The sequence below is a fragment of the Bombyx mori genome, chromosome 17 (genome assembly GCF_030269925.1).
Source record: "Bombyx mori chromosome 17, ASM3026992v2".
NCBI classification, from domain to species: Eukaryota; Metazoa; Arthropoda; class Insecta; order Lepidoptera; family Bombycidae; genus Bombyx; species Bombyx mori.
In genome coordinates this window covers 7,420,200-7,445,034 of record NC_085123.1, presented here as the reverse complement: position 1 = coordinate 7,445,034, position 24,835 = coordinate 7,420,200, and the positions used below count along the sequence as shown (strand labels likewise).

Below are 24,835 nucleotides of genomic sequence, written 5' to 3'. Positions count from 1 at the left end.
ATGGGAGAGATGTGCTCCGCACTAAACGCTTCACTTTCTCCTCTTTGCCTTTTCATGAGTTCTGTCTCATGCGAGGTTTGGACGTTAATTATTGAGCGACAGGAGGTTTTAGTCAGTTCGACTCTGACATACCCCGCCCTCCGTCCCCAGAGGGCGGAAGTCAGGCGATTTACTCGTGAACAAAAAAAAAAAACGTTGGCCACTAGGGGCGCTGTTCCAACCGCATACAAATTTGAGTTAACTTTTGCGCAATCGAGAACGTTAAAGAACTCGGACTAAGCACACAGAGCACCGGGTTGGTTAGCGAACGGAGTTATTGATTATTTTTTAATAACGTATTGTAGTTATCGAGGTCTAGATGTGCTAATTTTTCAATGCTACACAAAAAAAATGCGCAGGGCGGACAACAATTATTTGAGTGTTTGATTTTGATCATCTATATCAACAAACGTTTGGATAAACTAATCAGCCCACTGAGTTTCTAGGCGGATCTTCTCAATTGGGTCGCTATTCCGATCCAGTTGTAGATTCTGCGAAGCATTGCTCTTGCTGGGGCTAGTATTAGCAAATTCTCTAAGGTTGAGCCCGTGAGCTCACCTACCCGTCCGGGCGTAGGGCGTAGGGCGGAACCCCTTTACCTGTCAGCGAATATGTAGGAAAAAAAAGATGAACTAAAAGAAACGGAACCATTCGTTTTGAAGTTTATATTTAAATTAGATTATATCGTGAACATCAAAGAAGCACGTCGTATTGAAATGCTTGATCTGTCTCGAGTAGTGTTCTTATATGCAACACTAATGAACCAAGAGCCATTGCTGACGTCAACGAGTTACAGGCGCCACCTTCGGATGTAGCCGCTTTCTTCACTCGATATTCTTCCTGGCACGTGCAAACGTATATGAAATATTTCTAATTTTAGAAATTACATCAATATAAGCAACTCTCTAAATAAAGTTTCAGCATCCAAATGAATTGCATAAAAATTAAAATAGAATGCAATCAAGAACGTTTAAAGTAGAGTCAACGAGGTGCCGTATTATGAAAATGTTTACGATGGAATAAATATTTATAATAATTTATGTTGATCATATTTTTTTTTCTAAACAAATTTGTTTATAATATATTTCTAAACAGTTTTGTTTTTGTTTATGAATAAAACATATTTTTTTCTTCTATCAAGGAAACTTTTTGCTCGCGTGCGGTACTGTTGAGATATGCTGCATGCGCAAGTAGCACCTCTTTGCCTATTCTTTTCGAAGTAGTCATGCGTTTCGGCATGAAAGACGGGACAGTAATTAAAAAAAACCAACATGACACGTCTATCTTACGTCTATCTACTGGTGGTATGACCTCATGTGACTACTGTTGGTAGGACCTCATGTGAGTCCGCACGGGTAGGTACCACCACCCCGCCTATTTCTGCCGTGAAACAGTAATGCGTTTCGGGTTGAAGGGTGGAGTAGCCGTTGTAACTATACTAAGACCTTAAAATTGATATCTCAAGGTGGGTGGCGCATTTACATTGTACATGTCTATGGGCTCCAGTAACCACTTAACATCAGATGGGCTTTGAGCTCGTCCAACCATAGAAGCAATAAAAAAAAATTGTGTCCCAAGATGAGTGACAGCATTCACGTTGTGAAGTCTATGAGTTACATAATCACCGGAAGCAAAATGAGCCATGTCCATTCACAGGCACACATCTTTTGAAGGAATGAAGAGATAATTTTGTAAACTCCTTTTGTTTTTTTTTTGTTATATGGCAGTGGTTATTGCGTACTTCTCTGTCATTAAGAGTTGCGGGTGTCGATGCGCCAACGAAACCGGTGAGCCTCATGAAAGGTTGTCGATCATCAGCGTAACATCCTTTTGGTTGCTGCCACGCGATTATCTTATTCATCCAACGTGGCTTCACAAACTCACCATAGCCTTGTGATGCGCAATACAAAACTAAAAGAAATAATTTCACATATTCATTGATTTGAGGACTTTTTTTGTATATTTATACCAAAAAAAAATAAAAAAACTTGCTTACTTTGTTGCATAAATAATGTCTTTGTACCGGGAGGATGATCCCAAACTTCGAGAGATTTCGTTTCCTTGTAAATTTGTATGCACAGTTTGTAAATATGAGCCGGTACGTCCAGTCCTTCCATGCAATCAAATAGACTAGCTAAAACTGCCGCACGGACGCGACTCGTCTGTTGAAAAGCAAGTCCCGAACCTTTGATTATCTGCGATGAACATTCAGGCGTCATCTCGCAAACACCGTCCGACTGTGTCGTCTGTGTCTCCATAGCTGAAATTAGTAGTTGCATCGTGCAAGCGTCTGTAAATAAATGAATTGACAGATAAAAATACCTTGTCCTGAAAATTTCAGCCATATGTAAAATAAGCTAGGTTTAAAAAAAAAATAACAGTAACAGCAATTCATGTGATTTAATGTATTACTTTGAATCACATGAAATCAATAAAATACATTTATATTAATCTTAATTTGTCCTTGTAGAAATTACTCAACACACATGTGTCTCAGCACGATCATGCAGTTATCGTGGTCGGGATATGATATATCAGAATTAACCAGCTTTGATCGGGATACGTATAGTTGTGTTTTTTCGCCGAGTTCGAAATTTGGTCTTAAATCTATTTCATCTCGTACTGATATCAGTATTAGATGAGCTTGGCTCGGGCGTGAATGGAATAGCCCCTTAGGCTACCAGCGAATGGATAGGTATATAAATAAATAAAAAATGAGTTTGCAATGTGGTACTGGTATTATCACAGTTTCGTTTCTAATATCATAAGTTATAGATAACAATGGCAATACAGCAAAAATGCCAAAGGAAAAAATATATTTAGTTTTCATTACTAGCCCTCTTAGTGAAAATATGTACAACTATATCTTTTTCACCTATTTAAAATTGGTTTAATTATGTTGTTACACTATGAACAGCACGGAAATAAATAATCTCCACTGGCAAGTAAAATCAAAGATAATGGGAAAATTAGAAAGATCTCGAAAATATATCGCATTATTATCATAAGATACTTCTTTACTTGATTAGAATAATAGCCAAGCTTCTTAAAAGTAGGCAACCTTGAACAGTTCTAATCGTAGACATGGAATTTAGCTTCGCACTAGCTGAACGAACTAAGTTCAAAATTTTTCTTCAATCAGTTAAAAGGTTTGAATTCTTCTATTTATATTTCTGAATTTATATCTCTCTATCTAAGTTATCTTATTACTTCTTCCCTCTGTCTTAGATCTTGTACGAGTTTTTTGAACATACCGAAGTTGCGATAATTCTTTTTCATTTGATGATTTATCTGTGCGATTACATTTTTGTTCTTTCACATGTAGTTAGTGCGTATTGTAAATGTGCAATATAACATTTCATCATTCGTTTAGTTCTTATGTATAGTAATGCCAAATAATCTATAAGGTGCTCTTATTTCTGTTTCACTTCCTATTTAAATCATAAATAAACAAATCGTAGGCAAATATGTAATCAATTGTACAAAAATGTCATCTTAAAGCTTCGTTGCAAAGTCATGTAGCGTAACACAAAGTTAATTGTGCACGAAATGAATTAATACCGCTCTGGTTTATCTTTCTAGAATTTGTTAAGAAGACCTTCTTCGATGTTCCAAAACAGATTTACATGCTTATATCTTAAATTTGGCTAGTTAACGAATGTAATCTTTTATAATTATATTATTTTGATCAATAGGTTCATCGTACAATTATTTTAAACTATTTAGTCAAAGATCTACTTAGCAGAGATGCCACTATCATTTTTATTGAATACTTGATCCTTTGACGAACATTTTAAGACTGATATTCGAATGAATTTGTGTTCAGTCTTGAAACATACGTGGTGCTATTTAAGATAATATCTCTAACCATACTTTGTATTCATCCAAATAGGTTATATAGATAAACCATAGATATAATAATATCACCACTATTCAAGAATCGATACTGATCGAACTGTGGTGTTGATAAAATAGTAAAAAAAATGTTCTTGAAATCTAGAACACGCTTCATTAAATCCTTCTCGTCTAATTTGTTGCAACATTTTGTGAACTATACGTACCCACTTCAAACTACTTTTTTGCTGTTGCAAATAAGTCAATTAATTTTATTTAAATTAAGTATTGAAAATTGATAGTATCGATAAACGATATGTGTTACAAGATCTTATGTCATATAGTGCGTGCTATTTATTATTTCGGTCTCAAAATAGCACGTCAATTTATACTTGAAGGGTAACCTGTTACTTTCAAATCTATATGAGCAGGCTCACAGTATGACCCACCACATAGAAATTAGAAATGATTAGATCGCATTGAAATTTTAGAACACGTGCCTTAAAACCATACACCCTGTGTAGTTATTGACGTCCTTTCCTGGCGTAAATTTGTTACTTTTTTACATGTCTACGTTTTCCAAATTTATAAAGTACTAGCTGACCCGGCAGACTTCGTAGTGCCTCAATCGATAAGTATAAAATAAACTTAACACAAACAAAAGGAATCCGTCCGACGGGGGGGGGGGGGGGGGGGGGACACATCAAAGGAAAAACAAAATTGTTATTTTTATTTAATTCCAAGCATTTTCATATTTATCTAAACTTTTTAAGCCTTCCCTGGACTTCCACGAATAATTCAAGACCAAAATTAGTCAAATCGGTCCAGCCGTTCTCGAGTTTTAGCGAGACTAACGAACAGCAATTCATTTTTAAATATAGAGTTTTATAATTAGTAAGAAATAAGCCAAAACGTCTAATTCTTACAAATTCACTTAGTCATTGATTGTTTATTACCTGCAGCTTTTCTACTGGGCATCTTCGTACGAGCTTCTTGTAGGTATTGTTCGAACGTAAATCTGTATGGTTTTTGTGTACCCATCGTTCCTAGTGTGATCGGTTCTAAAACACTCGACAGTACATCCATGTTTTCAAAAATTGCTTTCACTACTGCAAATAAATTGAAAAACATAATTTGTACAATATTTAATGCAACTACGATCTAAAAAAAACACACAAAAATTCTACGATCTAAAAGAAACACACAAAAAATTCATAAGCAGACCAAGAAATTTACCAATGCTACGTAAATTAACCTAATTATAAGCATCGAAATTAAATTCTCATAATAATATCTTCAGGTGTATTTCCTGAGTGCTAAATGAGTCGTTTACGATTTCAACATTTTGTTCACATTCATCACGCTGTTCTGACATAAAACATTAAGCGGTAAATCCATTTAATATTTCATACATAGCTTTAATATAGCCCACTTGCATTCGAAATCGTGATTTGAATATTAGCAGCTAAGTGCAATAATTAATTTCAAAGACGAGACAGATAACCTTTCACGAATCGCTTCTTAAGACCTGGTACATACATTAAACATTACATATTACGGAATAATTCATATTTAAGTTATTTTTTCCTTATCTTTCTGCTGAAAGTTTTCTTTTTAGTGCACATTATCTAAACAAATGTATCTAAACTCTGTATACCCGTGTTTTTCACTTTTATATCTTTTAGTAAAAAAATAATGACTGAAATCTTAATAGACACTCATAAAAATATTGTATATCGTGCAAGAAGTTTTAACAGTCTGACTTCGACTCATATTAAACGTGCCATCAAGATTAATTTTCTGGAACAAGCAAAATGTTAATTGTTATGCAATAGTTTATTTCTTGATTCGATAAATGCGATAAAATTATTAATATTATCTGTTGTAAAATTTTCATTCAAAATCTATATATAAATTTTTAATAACTATTTTTGCGGTAACATACACTTTCTATGAACCAATGGATGCCGATGAAGCTTTATCTGCATGATACTCGTATTGATAAAAATGTACGATAGCGGAATATGGGAATATATGATGGAAGTGGAAAAATAATCAGTCAAAAGCAAGCGCCTTATTTTAGAATCTTCTTTTTCTCCACTTTATCCCACTAGGTGGGATCGGCACAGCTAATTTTTCTCTTCCATTCTCTTCTATCAGCCGTCATCTCAACACTCACTCCTCTCTCTCTCTCATATCGTCATTCACACACTCCATCCATGTCTTCTTCGGTCGACCTCTTCTCCCTCTACCTTGCACTACCATTTCCATACATCTCCTAGTCATATGCATCTTCTCTCTACGCATCACATGTCCATACCACTCTAACCGTCCGCTCCTTAATTTGTTGCTTACCGGGGCCACTTTCACACTTCCTCTGATATACTCATTATCTCATAGCCTTATTTTAAAATATCTTGACGAAATTGCTTATATTTGACAAAGTAGCCCGAAAAATAGAAAACAATCACAAAGCCATTAAAAAGAAATTAATTTCATGATTACTTATAAATTTCTTAAACAATTAGTTACCTTTCAATTATAATTTAATCATATAAATAAACGTACCATATTCGTAATCCTTACTTCGGTACACCAAATTCCCCATATCAATTTTTTTTCGAACGCGGTCTATTCTTCGCGTTATGTTCTTTAAATTCTCTTTCAGTTTTTCAGGAACCGCTTTGTCCAGTTCATTAATAGTATATTCTAATTGGCCTAAATAAAAATCAACTTTTCATTTAAGATTTTTGTGTTGAGACATTTTTTACCGATATCAAAAGACTCGGATGACAGGTTTTTTTTTTGTACTTAATATTTCAATCGATTTTTTTTAATCGATGAATGTGTGTAATATCCCAGGCTAACTTCTTTCCTAAGACGATTCTTGTCGATCCGATGGTTGTTTAGAAAAGATCGCTCTTAGCGATAAGAACACACTTTTTATATTTAATGTTTTAGATTAGTGTTTATTTTATATTGCTGTACAATTTAGCTTACCCTACTTTACTCTAATATTTTTATATTTACAAAAATAATATTTAATATATAACGGTGACTTAAATTTGTCTGTGTTGATGCTGTTGACTCCTGAATTCCCGGCGGGAAAGCGTATCCGTACAGATAGTACCATCACCGTCGTCACCAAAGGTAGAGCAGTTATATTATACTTTACATGTGAAATTTTGACCTGCAAAGTGACGATAGCTACGTGTAATGTCTATGGGCTCCGGTAACAAATATTTTTTTATTTTTTGATTGCTTTACAATATTGCTATTGGTGTACGAGCTCACAGCCCATCTGGTGTTTAGTGGTTACTGGAGCCCATAAACATCAACAACGTTAATGCGCCACCCACCTTGAGATATAAGTTCTACGATCTCAGTATAGTTAAAACGGCTGCCCTACCCTTCAAACCGAAACGCATTACTGCTTCACGGCAGAAATAGGCAGGGCGGTGGTACCTACCTGCGCGGACTCAAAAGAGGTCCTACCACCAGTAATTACGCAAATTATAATTTTGCGGGTTTGACTTTTATTACACGATGTTATTCCTTCACCGTGGAAGTCAATCGTGAATATTTGTTGAGTACGTAATTAATTAGAAAAATTGGTACCCGCCCGGGATTCGAACACAGGTGCATCGCTCAACACGAATGCACCGGACGTCTTATCTCTTAGGCCACGACGACTTCAAAATTTAATTACCAGTAAAGTTGAAAGCTCGTCTATCTATTTAAATAATTAATACATGTATGTAGAAATCGCAAAAAGCCCTCTCCAAATGTTGTGGGCTTTCTTAAGAAGCCCATATTAAAAAAACAACATCATATCCCGGTCACTAGGCTTTTTTTAGGGAGTCTTGCATTGTATTTGCAATTCTTCGACTCTCGCATCTATAATAAAGCCGAAGACAAAACTCACCTCTTGCCATTCCTAAAGCAATGTACCACTCGGGATCTTTAGAAGGCTTTCTCTCATAATAATCTAATAGTTTATCTAATACAATTGAAATTCTGTATACTTTTGGAACATTGTATATAAAATCTTGCGTATCGAAATATGGGTAAATTGCTTGCGAGCACGTGAATATCGTTAACAACGCGATATATTTCACTTGCATTTTGTATTCAACTGAACAATTTAGAAAGTGAAATTTAAAAATGTACCGATAAAGTTGTTTCTGACCACATGGAGAGTGCTGATTGGGCATATTTATGTAGGTTATCAGTCTCTAGAATTGTTATTTGATTATATGGTAAACGCTAAAAACTTAACAATTAGAAAGGAAAAATTGCTACGATGATAGTTATCGGATAAAGATCAACATAAATAAAAAAAAACAAATAAATCATTAATATCCATAAAGCAATAACTACAAATGTTTAATTTTTATACTCAGCCTGAATTCATTTATTTGTATTATTCAACAATGTTTGAGAAAAGATCAATGAAAAATCGGTTTCTAATCAAATAAATTTTGGGCCTACGAAGCTACACTGATGAATTTCAAATTATTTCTAAAATGACTCGAAGTAAGAACCATTATAATATAACGTTGGAGATATTCTTTGATACATGATGAGATAGCATTTTTCAATTTATTTTTGTCAATAACATTTTCGGGAAACCGAATCTTAGAATGCCGAGCAAAACTTAGAAAAATAAGTATAATCGCAGAATCTGTGTGTGTGTCCGTTTTATCACCGGATTCTAGAATTTGCCCTGGTTAATTTCCGGACTGTATTACATGCTTAGTCTATATTTTATTTTATAACAAATACTTGTGTTTTTGTATTTAATACCTATTACAACTTTTATATTTATAAAATAAATAAATATTTACTAACAATCACGCCACGTTAACTGGTCCCGTGGTGAGTTCGTAAAGAACTTGTGTTACAGGTACCAGATAACGGAAATAATGTAATATTTTTATTATACACATACATATACATATTTAAATATACATCCATAACCCTGGAAAATACATTTTTATATTTATCATACAAATATCCTCCCTTGGCGGGATTCGAACCCGCGACCCCCTTGTGTAGTGACCATGTCACTTACCACTACACCAGACGGCCGTTTTATGTTTCGTTGTTCACTTTTACATCTTTTATAAACTACGTTCCTCTGATTTTGGTTTACTAGAAGAAAACTCATATCTGTGTTACGCTCGCCAATTCTATTAACATACTATTTAAATTGTTTATTTGTAATATTTCTATAAACAAAACTAAATTAAAACTGGGCAGAATGATTTTCACGTTGCACATGTTCAGATGAACATTAATAATGTTTGATATCCATCATTTCGGTTTTATATTTCAACTGGCTTGCTAAAATAAAATATAAATCAAATTTCACAATAACGCCAGTAAGTACCTTCTAACGTCTGCCTAATAAGGCTGACCTAATTGATTCGTTCTAGCTGAATCTGTTCGCATACATTCACTGGACTATTTCGAAACTTTGTTTTGACAGGAACAAGTATAATATAAAATAAGATCACATATACGTATATATTCTTTGAAGTTTCAAGTGGGGTTGAAAGTTTCCGTGCAGAAAGGCAAGCGCAGAGACGCTTCGACAGACAATTTCAAGAACTGTTCTAGTGCTCACGCATTTTCTGCGATGCAGAAAACTATACCGGTTCCTTTTCTACCATACTATTTTCTGTATAATACAAACTTTAAGTGTCTAATTCGTTGTTTGTGATTTGAGTCATAAAAGAAAACATGGCCGTGTCGCATCAGTGGTTCGTTCAATGGTCCGCGCCATCGATGCTCTTCGCTGATATAACTAGTCAATACAACAAAGTAAATGAACATTTTGGTAATTTGGAAACGAAATGGATTAACTCGTCGGAATCTAGTGTCCACCGTTATAACAACAGAAATGTGTATAATGGACGGTTGCAGGCTCTTAGAGATTATAGTAAAGAAACTTTGGAAAGACATAAACCAAATGGTAAGTGATTTGATAAAGCAATATCAGTAAGTATAAGATTAACTGCTGCCAACTTTGTTAATAGTAAAGGTTTTGGAACTGAAATTAGAAAGAATTAAAAATCTATTGGTATAGTTTATTTTAAAATATAATTTAATATATTTTCATTCCCATGCTTTTAATTGGTTACAACATTTGTCCGCAATTTTCTTAGCCTTCTCTATCTTGGATGACAGGAAAATAATTAAAGTTATATTATTAAAATTAACAGCAGATAATTTTTAAGAGTATACGTGGACATACGTATACATACGTATGTTGTTTGCTAACTAGGTTTGGCATTTGCAAAAACATCGACAGACAGTTTAAAACCTGTTAAAATGTTTATTTCCAGTAACAAATCTAAAGTTGTTTACATTAATGTGTTATAATAGGCAAGCGTGATCATAACAAATCTAAAGTTGTTTACATTAATGTGTTATAATAGGCAAGCGTGATCAGTAGAGTGAATATAAAAAACATGAGTTTTAATGAAATAACAATAAAACACGCATTCTTTTAAAACTCGATTATTGTAAGTTGAAACTTATTTAGGTCTACCAAAAAGATGATTTTGACAATTTTATTAGGTTTCGGTCATGAAACCAAAATGGTTAAAATGAAGAAAATTATTTCTATAACAGCTTACTGTCGGATCATAATGAAAATTTTCTTGAATTCAATTGTTTGCAAGGGTCATACTAGAGATATTGATTGTATCACACGAACTTTCTCCCAGATAAGAGGAGGAATCTCACACCCCCGATCACCCTCTTCGGCCAACTTATACTCTGGGTCAGGAAGATCAAGTACCTGGGTGTCACCTGGAGGCATCCATGACATTCCACCCACATATAAAATCAGTCCGCGACCGTGCCGCGCTTATTCTCGGCAAACTCTATCCCATGAACTGTAAGCGGAGTAAAATGTTCCTTCGGAACAAGGTAACACTTTAAAAAACATGTATAAGGCGACTTACACGAGTATGGTGTACGTTCACGCGGCCCGCACACACATAGACACCCTCCAATCCCAAGAATTCCGTTTTTGCAGGTTAGCCGTCGGAGCTCCGTGGTTCGTGAGGAATGTCGATTTACACGATGGACATCGAATCGATCCGAAAACACATGAAGTCAGCGTCGGAACGCTAGTTCGATAAGGCTATGCGTTATGATAATCGCCTTATCGTTGCCGCCGCTGACTACTCCCCGTATCCTGATCACGCAGGAGCCAGTCACCGTCGATACCTTAGACGCGTCCTTACGAATACATCAGATCCAATAACTTTTGCATTAGACACCTTCAGCTCTAACACTAGGAGCCGGCTTAGGGACCCCGTTAACCGTACTCGTCGAACTCGACAAAGGGATCGATGTGCAACCTAGCTCATACATCAGCCCGCTGAGTTTCTCGCCGGATCTTCTCAGCGGGTCGCGATTCCGATCTGGTAGTAGATTCATTCACGAAGCAGCTGCTCTTGAGTTGATAGGTCTGCTTTTAAGGCGCTTGGTTAGCTTTTAGCAAATCCGACGAGTCCTGGCTGAGCCCTTGCTCGCCCACCTGTCCTGGTGAAACTGTAAAGGACTGTAAACTGTAAAAAAAAAAAAACATTTTTAAGATACATTTACATTTGGACCGTCGCTAAACTGAGTAATTTTGCCCGCGTTATAGTTTCGAACGGTCCATAAGCCTGCTCCTAGTGTTAGAGCTGAAGGCGTCTAATGCAAAGGTTAATGGATCTGATGGATCCGTAAAGACATGTCTATGGCGTCGACGGTGATTAGGTTACTGGCTCCTGCGGGATCAGGATTCCAGGAGTAGGCATCGGCGGCAACGATAAGACGATTATCATGACGCATAGCCTTTTTGAAGTACCGTTCCCACGCTGACTTCATTTATTTCCGGATTGATTCGAGGCCTGGTTCGTCGTGTAGGTCAATGTTCCTCACGAACCATAGAACTCCTACGGCGAACCTGCAAAAGCGGGATTGTAGGGTTTGGAGGGTGTCTGTATGTGTGCGGACCGCGTGAGCAAACACCACACTCGCGTAAATCATGACAGGCCTTATGCAAGTTTTGTAAAGTGTCACCTTGTCAAATCCGTGTGGAGTTTCCCCTTTGAAATAGCATCGCTATGCCTTGATGTCTATGCGCCATTTTCGGAACCACTGTCGTAAGGTTATGATTGCGCTCTGAAGTTCACTCGCGATTAGGGACTTGTTTCTACTCGAGTAGGCAACGGTCTTATCGTAGGCGTAGGATCGAGGCGTTATTGGTTCCAAGGAGCTCCCTAACATCGTCGGGCAATTCGAAGCGGTGAAGGAAGTCCTCCTCTACAGCTTGCTTCGATTACCTATCTAATGTCGAGGTATCCTGAGGGGAGAAAATGTTGTTAGCGAGATTTAGACATCTGTCAAGTATTTTGTATTCTATGATACTCGTAGTTACCTGCTCATGTAATTTGATTAGATTTTATCAAAACATACTAAAGGAGAATGACCAAAAGTCGTCTAGCAAAGTTGCATGTTGCAGAATCAAAATAACATCGAAATTGTTTCCTCATTTTTTACAATCAATTTCACTACAGAAATATTTTGTACAGGACCGGAATTATGATTTTAAGGTTAATAGTAAATCAACAATTGTTCGCATCATTTCCGTATTAAAGTCGTGACATGACGTTTCGTTCTCTCTATTTAGACAGATTACTCATGCATGAGTTTTTAGACTCAATCATCACAAAAATGATATCAAAATCTTGTACAATGAAATAACTAGGTATATTATATTATATTATTATATTTTACAACGGATTGAATTGTGATTTTATCATTAAGTTAAAATAATTATTTTTTCTGTGTTTCGTTTTACGCAGACGCAACTGTCAAGCTATATGATATTGTCGATAGACGAACCGGCGGCTGCGGCCCAGCAAGCGGCCATACGTGCCATTTTTATGAATCTAAAAGTGTTTTATTACGCCAGGACGTTTATATGTTTTGTTTATGAACTCTTGAGTCTTCTGTAATTCTGTAATCATGTTGATGCTGTAGCCTCTGATAATGAGAAGTCGGTGTGTGAAAGCTATGATCAATATGTTTTGTTTGTGGGCTTAACATTATTTATAGGTTATGTCCGTTTTGGTCTAATTACTTGAAAACCCGGTTAATTATGGGGAAGCAAACACTTTTATTCGATAGTGTATGAAGCGTAGTCCATAATAAATAAAGATTTATTGTGCAACAACTTAAGACGGAATTCCACACATATGTGGTCATTGTCCTTTATTATTTATTTTTATTGATTACTAGCTGACCCGGCAGACTTCGTAGTGCCTCAATCGATAAATAAAAGACGGACGGGGGACACATCAAAGGAAAAACAAAATTGTTATTTTTATTTAACTCCGAGCATTTTCATATTTATCTACCTTTTAAACCTTCTCTGGACTTCCAGAAATAGTTCAAGACCAAAATTAGACAAATCGGTTCAGCCGTTCTCAGTTTTAGCGAGACTAACAAACAGCAATTCATTTTTATATAAGTTTTACTTAATGCTTAGTTGTTTAATTAATATTTATATATTATTTATCATACATGATATGTATTTTATATATTTATCATACATTGTTTATCTCATCAAATATATTGTGTCAAGTGTATTGTGTTTCCCATCTAATTACGCATTCAACCACGATTTACATCTAGTTGTAGAGAACATTAAGTGCACGTTGTAAAAAACTTATTACATAAAACCACGAGCACGCGTCTTAAATATACCTATTACAATACTTACATCGTACCGTTTCTTTGTATACATACTGAGTTTTGAGTTGGGCAATATCTTCAATCGGTGAAAGTGAAATCGTACTGTACGTTTAGTTCACTCGGGACAATTTATTGTTACTTAAATTGCACTGATAAAAATACAAACTATTAGAACACTCTCAGGATCTTACGAGTCATAGACATTAAAGTTTAAGTCTGTTTTAATACACCAGTGAACGGTAGGATCGTACTTAATGGCTGTGTGGTGTCAGCCTAGAATAGTACAGTTTCATCTCGTCCTGTGAGTAACGTTGAGGGCGATAGCAACGGCAGCCACTTTACCTAAGCTGATAGCCTTGAGAGGCTGTTTCAGCGTAATCTTAGCTAGTAAGTGAGCTCACGGGGCTCAAACCGGAGTGTTGCTAATACTGGCCCTAGCAAGAGCAGTGCTTCACAGAATCTACCACCGGATCAGAAACCGACCCACTGAGAAGATCCAGCGAGAAACTCAGTGGGCTGTCTCTGTGGGTTCAATCGCTTGTCGAGCCCTTCGTCGCAAGCGCCGGGTTCGATGAGGACGGTGACCGGTGCTTGTGATACCTAAAAGCACCGTTAATGGATCGGGAGGATCGATAATGCGTGTTTTGGGCGACGTCGACTGTTTACCATCCGGTCTACAGGATCGGGTATGTAGTTTCCAGCGGCCACGACAAGTGGGTTCTCATGTCGTGTAGCAGCCACATTCTCCTAGTATTATATCAACACACTGAGAACGCATAGGCCTCTCAAATCAAAACTTAATCACAATAATTCGCTTTTTAAAATAACCAATACAATAGCTAAACAGCCAAAATCTTCCAAAAAATGTAATTTTTAATAAAATAATACCAGTCCGATTTTAATTTATTTTTTTAAATTATTTTTTTCTCCTCTGTTTGTTTACCTTTTTTTGTATGCTACTATTTACGAGCTTGAACGTTATAAATAAGTTATTTGAGGAATCAAATAACGTTTCCATGAAATAAAATTTTTTTTCATGGAAACGAATAAAACAAAAGAAAAAGTGATAAATGAAAGATTTCAGGTTAAAGTCAAGGTCAGATTCAATCATCATCTGATTATGGCCGTATTTCGATTACGCAAATCTTATGCATTTTGAAAACCTATTTGGTTGAATTGGCGAATTGAAATATTTATTATTGGTGATAGGACCTCTTGTGAGTCCGCACGGGTAGGTACCACCACCCTGCCTATTTTTGCCGTACAGCAGTAATGCGTTTCGGCTTGAAGGGTGGGGTAGCCGTTGTAACTATACTAAGACCTTAGAACTTATATCTCAAGGTGGGTGGCGCATTTACGTTGTAGATGTTCGTGGGCTCCATTAACCACTTAACACCAGGTGGGCTTGGAGCTTATCCACCCATCAAAGCTATAAAAAAAAAAAATTTTTTTTTTCTTGAATATTCGATTTCTTGTTATACTTGATTGAAAATAATACCTTTGAATCGTTAAAATGGAAACTAAACACTTGATCGATGTTTTTATAGTATATAGCTGACCCGGCAGACTTCGTAGTGCCTCAATCGATAAATAAAAGACCTAAACTTTTGTATAAAATTAACTTAAAACAAACAAAAAGGAAAAACAAAATTGTTATTTCTATTTATTTCCGAGCAATTTCATATTTATCTACCTTTTAAACCTTCTCTGGACTTCCACAAATAATTCAAGACCAAAATTAGCCAAATCGGTCCAGCCGTTCTCGAGTTTTAGCGAGACTAACGAACAGCAATTCATTTTTATATATAGAGATTTCCGGAAGCTATTCATTAGGTTTTTCACGAAACGGACGTAATTTACCACTTAATCGCGAGTAGTTAGTTAATCAATAACCAACTATCTGATTGATGTAATAGTAATTGCTCGGTAAACAACTATTTAATATCGGAAATGTGTATTTATTTCTGTATTAAATTAACACATTTAAAGACAATTTACAATGTATCCGTGTAAACAATGTTTTAATGTTTGTTTTAGTATTTACTGGGTATTCATCTTGAAACATCGTACCTTCTAGATCCGAAATAAATAAAAAACCCTGAAGAATATTGACGTTAGTTTGGATAAACTCTATTTCCTTAAAGGCACAAAACGAAAAATTAGGTATACGTTAGATTAATTTATTTGAATTCAGTTAAAATAAATTGAGTGCGACAAAATTAAACCTTAATGATATTGCTCAAACCAACTTTTAAAAATATACTCTCAACCTGCCAATCAATGAACATCAAGAAAATATAATATCATTGTTCATTTTGTTGAATTATCAAACTGAATGTTATTTAAGAACTTATTATGTAAACTTAACACCATTTTGTGTGAAAAGCACGTGTGAAGTGCGTGTCCAGCATAAGTAATCAGAACACGCTTCACGACGAGTTCTTTCTAAATAATGGATTCTTGTGAGTACAAATAAATTTAAATAAATCACAACCTGTTTAGTTACAACACGATAATATAAAATAAATAATAGATATTATACATATATAGTAGTCTAAAATCGAGTTATCTGAGAAACTTTGTATTATATGTATAATCTATGAGGCACATAAAAATGTCAAAATTGTTCTTAACTTTTACATTTAAGTAATCAAATCAAGTATGACACAAAATGGTTCTAGCTAACTCTATATCACTCTATAACGTTATCATAATATTTCTAAGTATTCTCTCTGAAGTGCATTGCTCTTAAGAAAGTTTCATAGTAAAAACAAATTTTATCGACTAGCCGCAGACCGGAAAGCACTAGGCAGTTAAAACTGATAAATTATCCATGAAAACATCTGTCAAATATCATGAAATCATTATTTCGTTAATTCCTTGTTAAACTATAATTTAGAAGTACATAAACTTATTCTAAATTGTTTTAATTTTTTTTTTTAGAATAAGTTTAATTTTATAACCTAAAATGTAGGTACCCGTGATACACGAATTAAAGTAATAGAAAAAGGAAGGTCAATGGCATATTTTTTTAAATATCCCAAGTAAAAATGTATGTTGCTTGAAATATGTACTTTAGCTTGTATTTTACCTTTGTTATTACAACCTAAATTTTAATACATTTTATATGGAGATACATTTTATTATTGTTATAATGTTATATATCAACTGTCTCGGTGATGCAGTAATTAGCGCTCCTGACTGTTGCACCGAGGGCTGTGGGTTCGATTCCCACATCGGACATGCATTTGGGTGATGAACAAGTTTGTTTGCCCTTTGTCTGGGTTTTTATTAACTATATATGTATTTATATAACGTATAAGTATGTATGTCAGTCCCTGGTACCCATAACACAGAGAATCCGAATTTGGAGCCAGATGACCGTGGATAATTTGTTCCCAGTTATTTATTTATATGTATATGTGATTTTTTTCAATCGGTAAGCACATCGTGACTAATATTTTGATGATTTTCTGGAATAGACCGCTCTCTGTGTTTCTGTCTTTCGCTCTTTTTGTTTTTAAGATTTAATATTTTGCATGCATTCGTTTTGATTTTATATTAATATACAATCAATTATATTTTTACACTCCACTCTATTCTAAATAATTGGATTATGCAAATGTAAAAATAAAACTATCATTATTGTTCATAATATTTTTTTATATTTTATCAACATAGGGGCTTGAGTAATATGCGCCACGCCATAAGCAAGTAATAGTTTTCTTGATAGCCATTACGAAGCAATCAAATGCAGTTCGCTTAATTGCTCACCTTACCGTAGTAATTGTAGCGTAAAACTTAGAAAGACGGTTTCACTTTGTGGACAATCAAATCGATTTAATACGATTTTTATAGTTTTTATACATTTTGAAGCTTCAATATTTTACTAGAAACCTGATTTGACTTCTGCGTCGAAATTAGGTATTTTAGATGTAGATTTGATGTAGAAATAGATAAGAGGATTATTTATGTATGAGAATTAATTCAAAAAAGATGGATTGTTTTATTTTTTATACCAATATTGGTAACAGAAAATCACACAACCTACTTTCTTTCATTTCTATGCATACAGCTTGAGATGCGAATTTGTAGTACTAAAAAGAGATGCGGACATAAATTATACATTGTATAGCACTCGTTTTCTAAGTAAATAGTCTAACACGTCTTTGCGAACAATTCTTCTGATGAAGGACTAATAACGTTGTAGTCGCAATGGCCTAAAAGATTAGACGTCCGGTGCATTCATATCTAGTGTTGCACCGGTATTAGGATCCCGCTGGAAAGTACCACTTTTATAATGAAGTACGTACTTAACAAATGTTCACGATTGACTTTCACTTTGAAGGAATAACGTAGTCTAGTAAAAGGCAAACTCGCAAAATTAGAAATTGCGTAATTACTGGTGGTAGGACGTCTTGTGAGTCCGCACGGGTAGGTACCACCCCCTTGCTTGCTTATTTCAGCCGGGAAGCAGTAACGTGTTTCGGTTTAAAAGGGCAGCCGTTGTAACTACACTGAAACGTCTGAGACCTTAGAACTCATATCTCAAGGTGGGTGGCACATTTACGTCGTAGATGTCTATGGGCTCCGGTAACCACTTAACACCAGATGGGCCGTGAGCTCGTCCACCCACCTAAGCAATAAAAAAAACGTGAAATATTAATTTTTTTAAAAACAAATCCGCAAGGTTAAAATTTGTTCAAAAAACTATTTTAAATCTAAAATAAATAGAACTGAAGGCTTTCCTTCTGGTATTACAAGAAGATCACACACCAGGTGGGCTGTGAGCTCCTCCACCCCTCTAAGCAATAAAAAAAAAACCCTTAAAACAAGATTGCTCTGATAACTCTTTCACGACAAAAACAAGCCGGGTGTCGTATTTAAACTGTGTGCCTGCACAATTTAAAGCATACCCTATTTCCAATTTCAAGTCAGATACAATTAAAAGTCAGTTTATATTCGATTTAATTTTACAATTTTCTTATTTTATTGCTTACATGGGTGGACGAGCTCACAGCCCACCTGGTGTTAAGTGGTTACTGGAGCCCATAGACATCTAAAACGTATATGTGCCACCCACCTTGAGATATGAGTTCTAAGATCTCAGTATAGCTACAACGGCTGCCCTACCCTTCAAAACAACATTTATATTCCTTAGTTTTGATTTGTACGTATTTGTTTTCGATTTCAGATCGCTCCCGATCTGCGGCTATAACGCTATGGCTAACAGTAATGGGTTTGTCGCAACCTCAGCTGCTGCCAGCCGATAATGAGACGCCACCCTTCAGTACGCTGTATAAATGGAAAAATGTCGACTTCGAATTCCCTTCAATCCGGCATCGCAGAGAAGCGCTTGCTACTGGGTACGATCTTTTTTACCTTATTTCATTACAGATGTCTAAATATTATTTAGTATAATTTTTTGGAACGAAGTTCCTTATGGGACGATGCGGCGGGGTACCCTAATCGGGAAAAAATGTCCGTAACGTAAGATTTTTATTAGGAATGCGTGTGTACGACTTAACTTTGTAATAACGTACAAATTAGTAATGCACACAGTGTACGACTTAACTTTGTAATAACGTACAAAAAATAACATATTTTTATATCATTCATTGTCCACGATCTCAGAGCGTTCGTTTGCGCAATACACTAACTCTTATGCAAACAACCGTGAATGAAGTGTACCACAATAAGTTCGCACGTTACCGAATGACCGTGGGTTGTTGAGAAACCTCCACTTTTATTTTCTTTATACCTCGAATAGAACTTAAAATTAACATTTTTATAATAAGGAACTTCGTTCCTATCCGGTGTCCTAAGACACCACGCATTTTTTGTATTTAAATACCTAAGGTAAGGTTAACCATGTCAAAATTTAAATGTTTAATAAGTAACTCAAAAAAATTATGAAATTAACGACAAAATATGATGAAAAAAAAATTTAAAATGAAAGGACGTTATAAAAATATTAAAGTTTGTATCGATTTTCCAGAAAATTTGTTCCGGAAAGTGTTTTACCTCTTGGTTTAGAGGTATGGGGTTCAAGAATATGGGTAACCTTACCAAACTGGAGAAGCGGTGTACCAGCTACCTTGGCTACGGTGCCGCGAGCTGGAGGTGTCATCTCACCCGCGCTTAAGCCGTATCCAGACTGGAGTTATCATACAGCACTTAGTAAGATTAATACTTAAACCAAATTATTACATTATAATAAGGATCGGAGTATAGCGTTGGCGCTTTGTCACTTCAAATAAAAATGAAAGCTGCGCTTTATAGTCAAGATTTATGATAATTTTTTTCGCACAAGGTCATATTATTTACTTTCAGATAAATTTACCGTTATTCTGCTCTGTAAATTGTTTATAGATATATTGAGATATATTTAGTTCGTTGTAGCAACTTAGTGAGTCCTAACTCAGAACATCAGTGATTTTACAAAAAAAAGTACATGACAAATGGCACCTCCACCAAAAATTCAACAATTAGAATGGTTTTCGGATACGATTTAAGACGCGGTTTTAATTAGTTAAAATAGCTGACCAATCTCAATGACTCCGCGTGGCGAAGATATCGACTGACGAACACACTATGATTTTGTTTAATCACATTCTTACTGGAAACTTCAGTTTAATGTCGAAATAAAAGCATCAGGCAGCGGTAGGCAGCGGCTTAGCTCTGCCCCTGGCATTGCTAAAGTCCATGGGCGACGGTAACCACTCACCATCGGGTGGCCGTATGCTCGTCTGCCTACAAGGGCAATAAAAAATAAAATGTGGAAGCCGGTATTTATGAAACAACTAAAAACTTAGCATCACGGAGAATTAGTTGATTCAATAATGCAACAAATTGTAAAAAGAAAGTACCATGCGAAATCAGTAAGAATGAATGACAATTAACGCATGTGAATATTTCAGACGTGGTTAGAGCCAAGATTGCCTTGCTTTGATGAGTAGTAATGCACCTGCTGTTTAGTTTGTCATTATTTATACATGATAGAACTTAAAAACAGTGCAGAGTAGGTAATCGATCTTCACCACTAGGTATTTCATTATTGCACCATGATGAAGCGAGAACATCCGTTTTACAATGAAGCCGTATTTAGATAGACTCACATATTCTATTCGGTATTCAGTACCGATGCTTGACCGTTCTCGCGTGAAATCGGTTTTTTGTTGCGAATAAAATAATTCTTATTTTGTATTCGTGCGCGGTGTTTAAATTTTTGTCATTGTTCTTTGATAACAGTCATCCACAAACTTCGTTGCCGTCTTTTACAGTCTGTCCGCACAGCGATATTTCACCGCGATATTTCAATTTAATTCTCGCGTATTAAATTCCACGATCGGAATTACACTAAGTACGCATTGCGAATAAAATTTCGTATTATCTTTGTCAATTTAATTCAGTTCTCGGCCGAGACACACGTGTAAAATGGACAACCGAACTAAAATTTTAATTTATCTAATACTAAGGCGGCGCCGCGGCGTAACAGACGAATCAAAAGATGTCATGAACATGGGATTCACCCACTTAGGAATTGAGACCCATGAAACTGAGCGAAACTCGCGAATTTTATTCCGCAGTCGGAACATAGCCATATTTACTTTATATTTATACGGTACAAAATATTCGCGCGGAAATAAATCGTACCAAATCGCATTCAATTTGCATCAAGTCACAGATTTTTTCCCGCACGATTTCTTTACCGCCAGTGCGGCTACTCCTATAGGATTAAATGTGTTACCAAATTACGAGAAAAAAAAATGTGTGGTGAAATATCGCAGTGCGGACAAGGCCTAAATCTGTGGGAAAAAAAGTGGCTTCACATCTAACACACATAAAGCCGTATCGGCGAGTGACATACATGTCTTCCATGTTTGAAAGGCCGATGTTCACCGAATATGGACGTATCGATAAATTGTTTGAGTGCTCGTATTCGTGCACTTTCGAATTATTCGAATTATTCGAATAGTAGCTTAGTGAATTGTTCACGAATATCTAGCATATAAATGAGGCATTACTAGACCTGCAGTTAGACACTAGCACCTGGGCGACCGAGTTTTGCTCGCCTCTGTCGATTCGCAATTATTTTTAGTTTCAATAATACATTAGGTAGGTCACATTTATCATAAATGCAGTTTTATATAAAAAATATATTAGATAGTAGGTAGGTACCGTTGTTTTGTAATACAATCTTTTTTATGGGAACGCGCATTCATCATATTTTATAAATAGGTTTCCTGTAAAATGGCGCTTATTTTTGGATTCACCTACGTATTTAGAGATGCAAACCAAACCATAGCTACATACAAATATTATGCCGTTTTTAAGATGCTAAACCTTTATAGCCGTTTCTAAGATGCATGAAATAAATTGATGTATAATAAAACAAGAATTAGAAACTATACAATAAGCACCATATTCGGTAGACCTAGTCAATCACAATTGATTACTACTTATAAACCTTCAAAGGTCTTCCGTCGACATTAAAAAAATCTAAAGAATGACTTCGATTAATATAAACAGAAGCGGCCTTATCTATGGTGCAGGCCACTTTGAGAAGGCGGCACTACATGGGAACCCTCTTGTCATAGCCGCTGGAAATTACATACCCGATCCTGTAGACCGAACGGTAAATAGTCGACGTCGCCCAAAACACGTCATTACGGATCCTCCCGATCAATTAAAGGTGCTTTTAGGTACCACAAGCACCGGTCACCGTCCTCGTCGAACCCGTCGCTTGCGACGAAGGGCTCGATAAGCGAATTAACCCACAGACACAGCCCACTGAGTTTCTCGTCGGATCTTCTCAGTGGGTCGCGTTTCCGATCCGGTGGTAGATTCTGCGAAGCACTGCTCTTGCTAGGGCCAGTGTTAGCAACACTCCAGTTTGAGCCCCGTGAGCTCACCTACATGTTAAGGTGAAGCTGAAATAGCCTCTCAAGGCTATCAGCATAGGTAGAAAAAAAAAAGTTGCAAGGTGTGCGTCCCACACGGGCGCAGTGGTGATAGAAGGCACTGGCCTTGATACTTTCAATGAACCTGTTACATTTGGACCTAATTCGTTTTGCCCGCGCGCTTACTAGATGGCGCTAACATGCGCTTGACATCTTCGACTACAAGTAATAGTTTATTTATTATTTATTTATTAATTTATTTATGTACACACAAAAAAGAATACATAATACAGAGTAATAGGAACATTATGTACAAAGGCACTACTTATTTCTTTAAGAAATCTCTTCCAGCAGACCTGCGAGAGGATTATGAGAATAATAATTAAAAGTGATGAGTGTGTGTAGAACAGCTAAAATATCAAATACAACATGAGAATTATAGTAATGCACATACACATAGCAAATATTGTTAAACTTGAATACAAAATATTATAAGTAACACAGTATATAGGAATATAATAGTAATAAACATATTTTTCTTAAAATTGTGTTGTAATTTATAAATATTTAATTAATATTGCAGTTCTTTAATGTATCGCTACATTTCTAAAGTGAAATTATGTTATTTTGTCATTAGCATTGACGTGTCGGTCTGTCGCTGGGACGGCTTTGGTGCGAATACGTTGATATGTGGTACAATATATTGTTCGAATTTGCGTGAAACTTTCTAACATAATATCCTCAATGTCAACGTTCAAAATTTTTACATAAATAGTTTCTCCTTTTTATAAAATCGTTATTTTTTTGTTATTGATATTGAGGACAGTGGCGAAGTCAATTTTGTAATAAATAGTTAATAAATATTTTGATTCGTATTATTTTTACTTGCAGATGATGATTTCAATTGTACGAAAATGATATCAGTCTTCCGAGTCAATACCGACCCGTGTGGAAGGCTCTGGGTTTTAGACTCCGGCAAAATCAATGCGCAAGATAATTCAGTACAAGTCTGCCCTCCGAGCATCTTCGTGTTTGATCTACTTACAGACATGCTTATAGCACGTTATCTTATACCCGACAACTATGTACTGCAGGACTCTTTGTTTGCGAATATAATACTAGATACAAAAACATCAGATTGTTCAGATCTACACGCGTATATAGCGGACACGTGGCGTTTTGGATTAATAGTTTTCAGGCAAGAAGATGGAATGTTTTGGAAATACTCTAATCCGTTATTCTACCCGGATCCTTTAGCGTCAAACTTCACTCTACACGGTCTCAATTTTCAATGGAGCGACGGAATATTTGGGCTCGCTTTAACCCCCGTAGATCATTTTCGGGAGAGAATGCTATTTTTCCATTCTCTATCAAGTTACCGAGAGTTTTATGTGCCAACTTCAGTGCTACGCAGACCATCACAAGTCAACAACAGTTTTTCGGAGTTTAATCTCGTGGGCGAGAGTCGTGGGTTATACGGACAGTCATCAGCTTCGGCTTTTGATGATCGAGGAGTTATGTTTTATGGTTTAGTTTCCCGAGACAGTATCGGTTGTTGGGACAGCAATAAGCCGTATCGAAAGAGAACCCTAGGCACAGTGGCAGAAAACGCAGAAACATTAATATTTCCGAATGATATCAAAATCAATCAAGGTGAACAACAAAATGTGTGGGTAATTTCTAATAAACTGCCCATGTTTCAGAATGGTTCTTTAGATTCCGATGATTATAATTATCGGATTCTTTATGCAGATACGAAAGAGGCTGTACGCGGAACAGTCTGCGATCCTGCCATCAAAATTCCAATTCGTAGATTACTAGTGAACCGGAGATAACTATACTGCCATACTACAAAATAAAGTACCATAATAAAATTCTAGTTTTATTTTAAAGTAGTGAAACCCAGCCACGTTTCGTTACGTGTTGTAATTTGTAACTATCAGTACTTTTTTAATGAGATCAATAAAACAATTCCTTGTTTTTATTGCTTAGATAGGTGGATGAGCTCATAGCCCACCTGGTGTTAAATAGTTACCGGAGCTCATAGAGATCTTTAACGTACCTAAATACCGCCACCGACCTTGACACATGAGTTCAAAGTCTCACGGTTTTTATAGAATAACGACTGCCTTGCCCACTCTTCAAACCGAAATGCATTAAGGCTTTACGGCAGAAATAGGCGCAATGGTGGTACCTACCAGTACGGACTCGCAAGGCGTCTTACCGCACCAGACGCCCCACCAGTAATTACGCAAATTATACGAGTAATTTTGCGGATTTGATTTTTATTTCGTACA

At 35.9% G+C, this 24,835-nt stretch overlaps 3 protein-coding genes across 5 annotated transcripts in view; 2 read left to right on the top strand and 1 right to left on the bottom strand.

Annotated features, from left to right (window-relative positions):
* The window catches only part of LOC134200438 (uncharacterized), a 400,183-nt gene that overhangs the window by 161,929 nt on the left and 213,419 nt on the right, over nt 1-24,835 (top strand). The gene's annotated exons all lie outside the window — the stretch shown is intronic.
* LOC101738438 (uncharacterized) lies at nt 690-11,672 on the bottom strand. 2 transcript variants are annotated; one of them, XM_062673355.1, is made up of 6 exons: nt 10,848-11,672; nt 6,442-6,591; nt 4,830-4,982; nt 2,036-2,329; nt 1,781-1,950; nt 690-879 (listed from the first exon to the last, which is right to left on the bottom strand). In XM_062673355.1, the coding sequence occupies exons 2-6, from the start codon at nt 6,479-6,481 to the stop codon at nt 733-735; spliced, it is 804 nt and encodes a 267-aa protein (XP_062529339.1). In that variant the 5' UTR covers nt 6,482-6,591; nt 10,848-11,672; the 3' UTR covers nt 690-732. The 2 variants fall into 2 exon arrangements, with proteins under 2 accessions (XP_062529339.1, XP_004925897.2); XM_004925840.4 differs by lacking the exon at nt 10,848-11,672 and adding an exon at nt 7,799-8,103.
* yellow-12 (protein yellow-like) lies at nt 9,545-24,412 on the top strand. 2 transcript variants are annotated; one of them, XM_062673192.1, is made up of 5 exons: nt 12,789-12,941; nt 15,928-16,097; nt 18,830-19,001; nt 19,634-19,815; nt 23,430-24,412. In XM_062673192.1, the coding sequence occupies exons 2-5, from the start codon at nt 16,088-16,090 to the stop codon at nt 24,371-24,373; spliced, it is 1,308 nt and encodes a 435-aa protein (XP_062529176.1). In that variant the 5' UTR covers nt 12,789-12,941; nt 15,928-16,087; the 3' UTR covers nt 24,374-24,412. The 2 variants fall into 2 exon arrangements, with proteins under 2 accessions (NP_001266377.1, XP_062529176.1); NM_001279448.1 differs by lacking the exons at nt 12,789-12,941; nt 15,928-16,097 and adding an exon at nt 9,545-9,850 and having other exon boundaries at nt 23,430-24,373.

What these genes read in the sequence shown, in the direction of transcription:
- yellow-12 (NM_001279448.1), top strand. Translation starts at nt 9,619, where the DNA reads ATGGCCGTGTCGCATCAGTGGTTCGTTCAATGGTCCGCGCCATCGATG. An exon ending in GGAAAGACATAAACCAAATG is followed by an intron (nt 9,851 to 18,829) that starts GTAAGTGATTTG and finishes TTTCGATTTCAG; the next exon opens with ATCGCTCCCGATCTGCGGCT. An exon ending in AGAGAAGCGCTTGCTACTGG is followed by an intron (nt 19,002 to 19,633) that starts GTACGATCTTTT and finishes TCGATTTTCCAG; the next exon opens with AAAATTTGTTCCGGAAAGTG.
- LOC101738438 (XM_004925840.4), bottom strand. Translation starts at nt 8,087, where the DNA reads ATGCCCAATCAGCACTCTCCATGTGGTCAGAAACAACTTTATCGGTAC. An exon ending in GCCCAGTAGAAAAGCTGCAG is followed by an intron (nt 2,330 to 4,829) that starts GTAATAAACAAT and finishes ATTTATTTACAG; the next exon opens with ACGCTTGCACGATGCAACTA. An exon ending in GACATTATTTATGCAACAAA is followed by an intron (nt 1,951 to 2,035) that starts GTAAGCAAGTTT and finishes TATTTCTTTTAG; the next exon opens with TTTTGTATTGCGCATCACAA.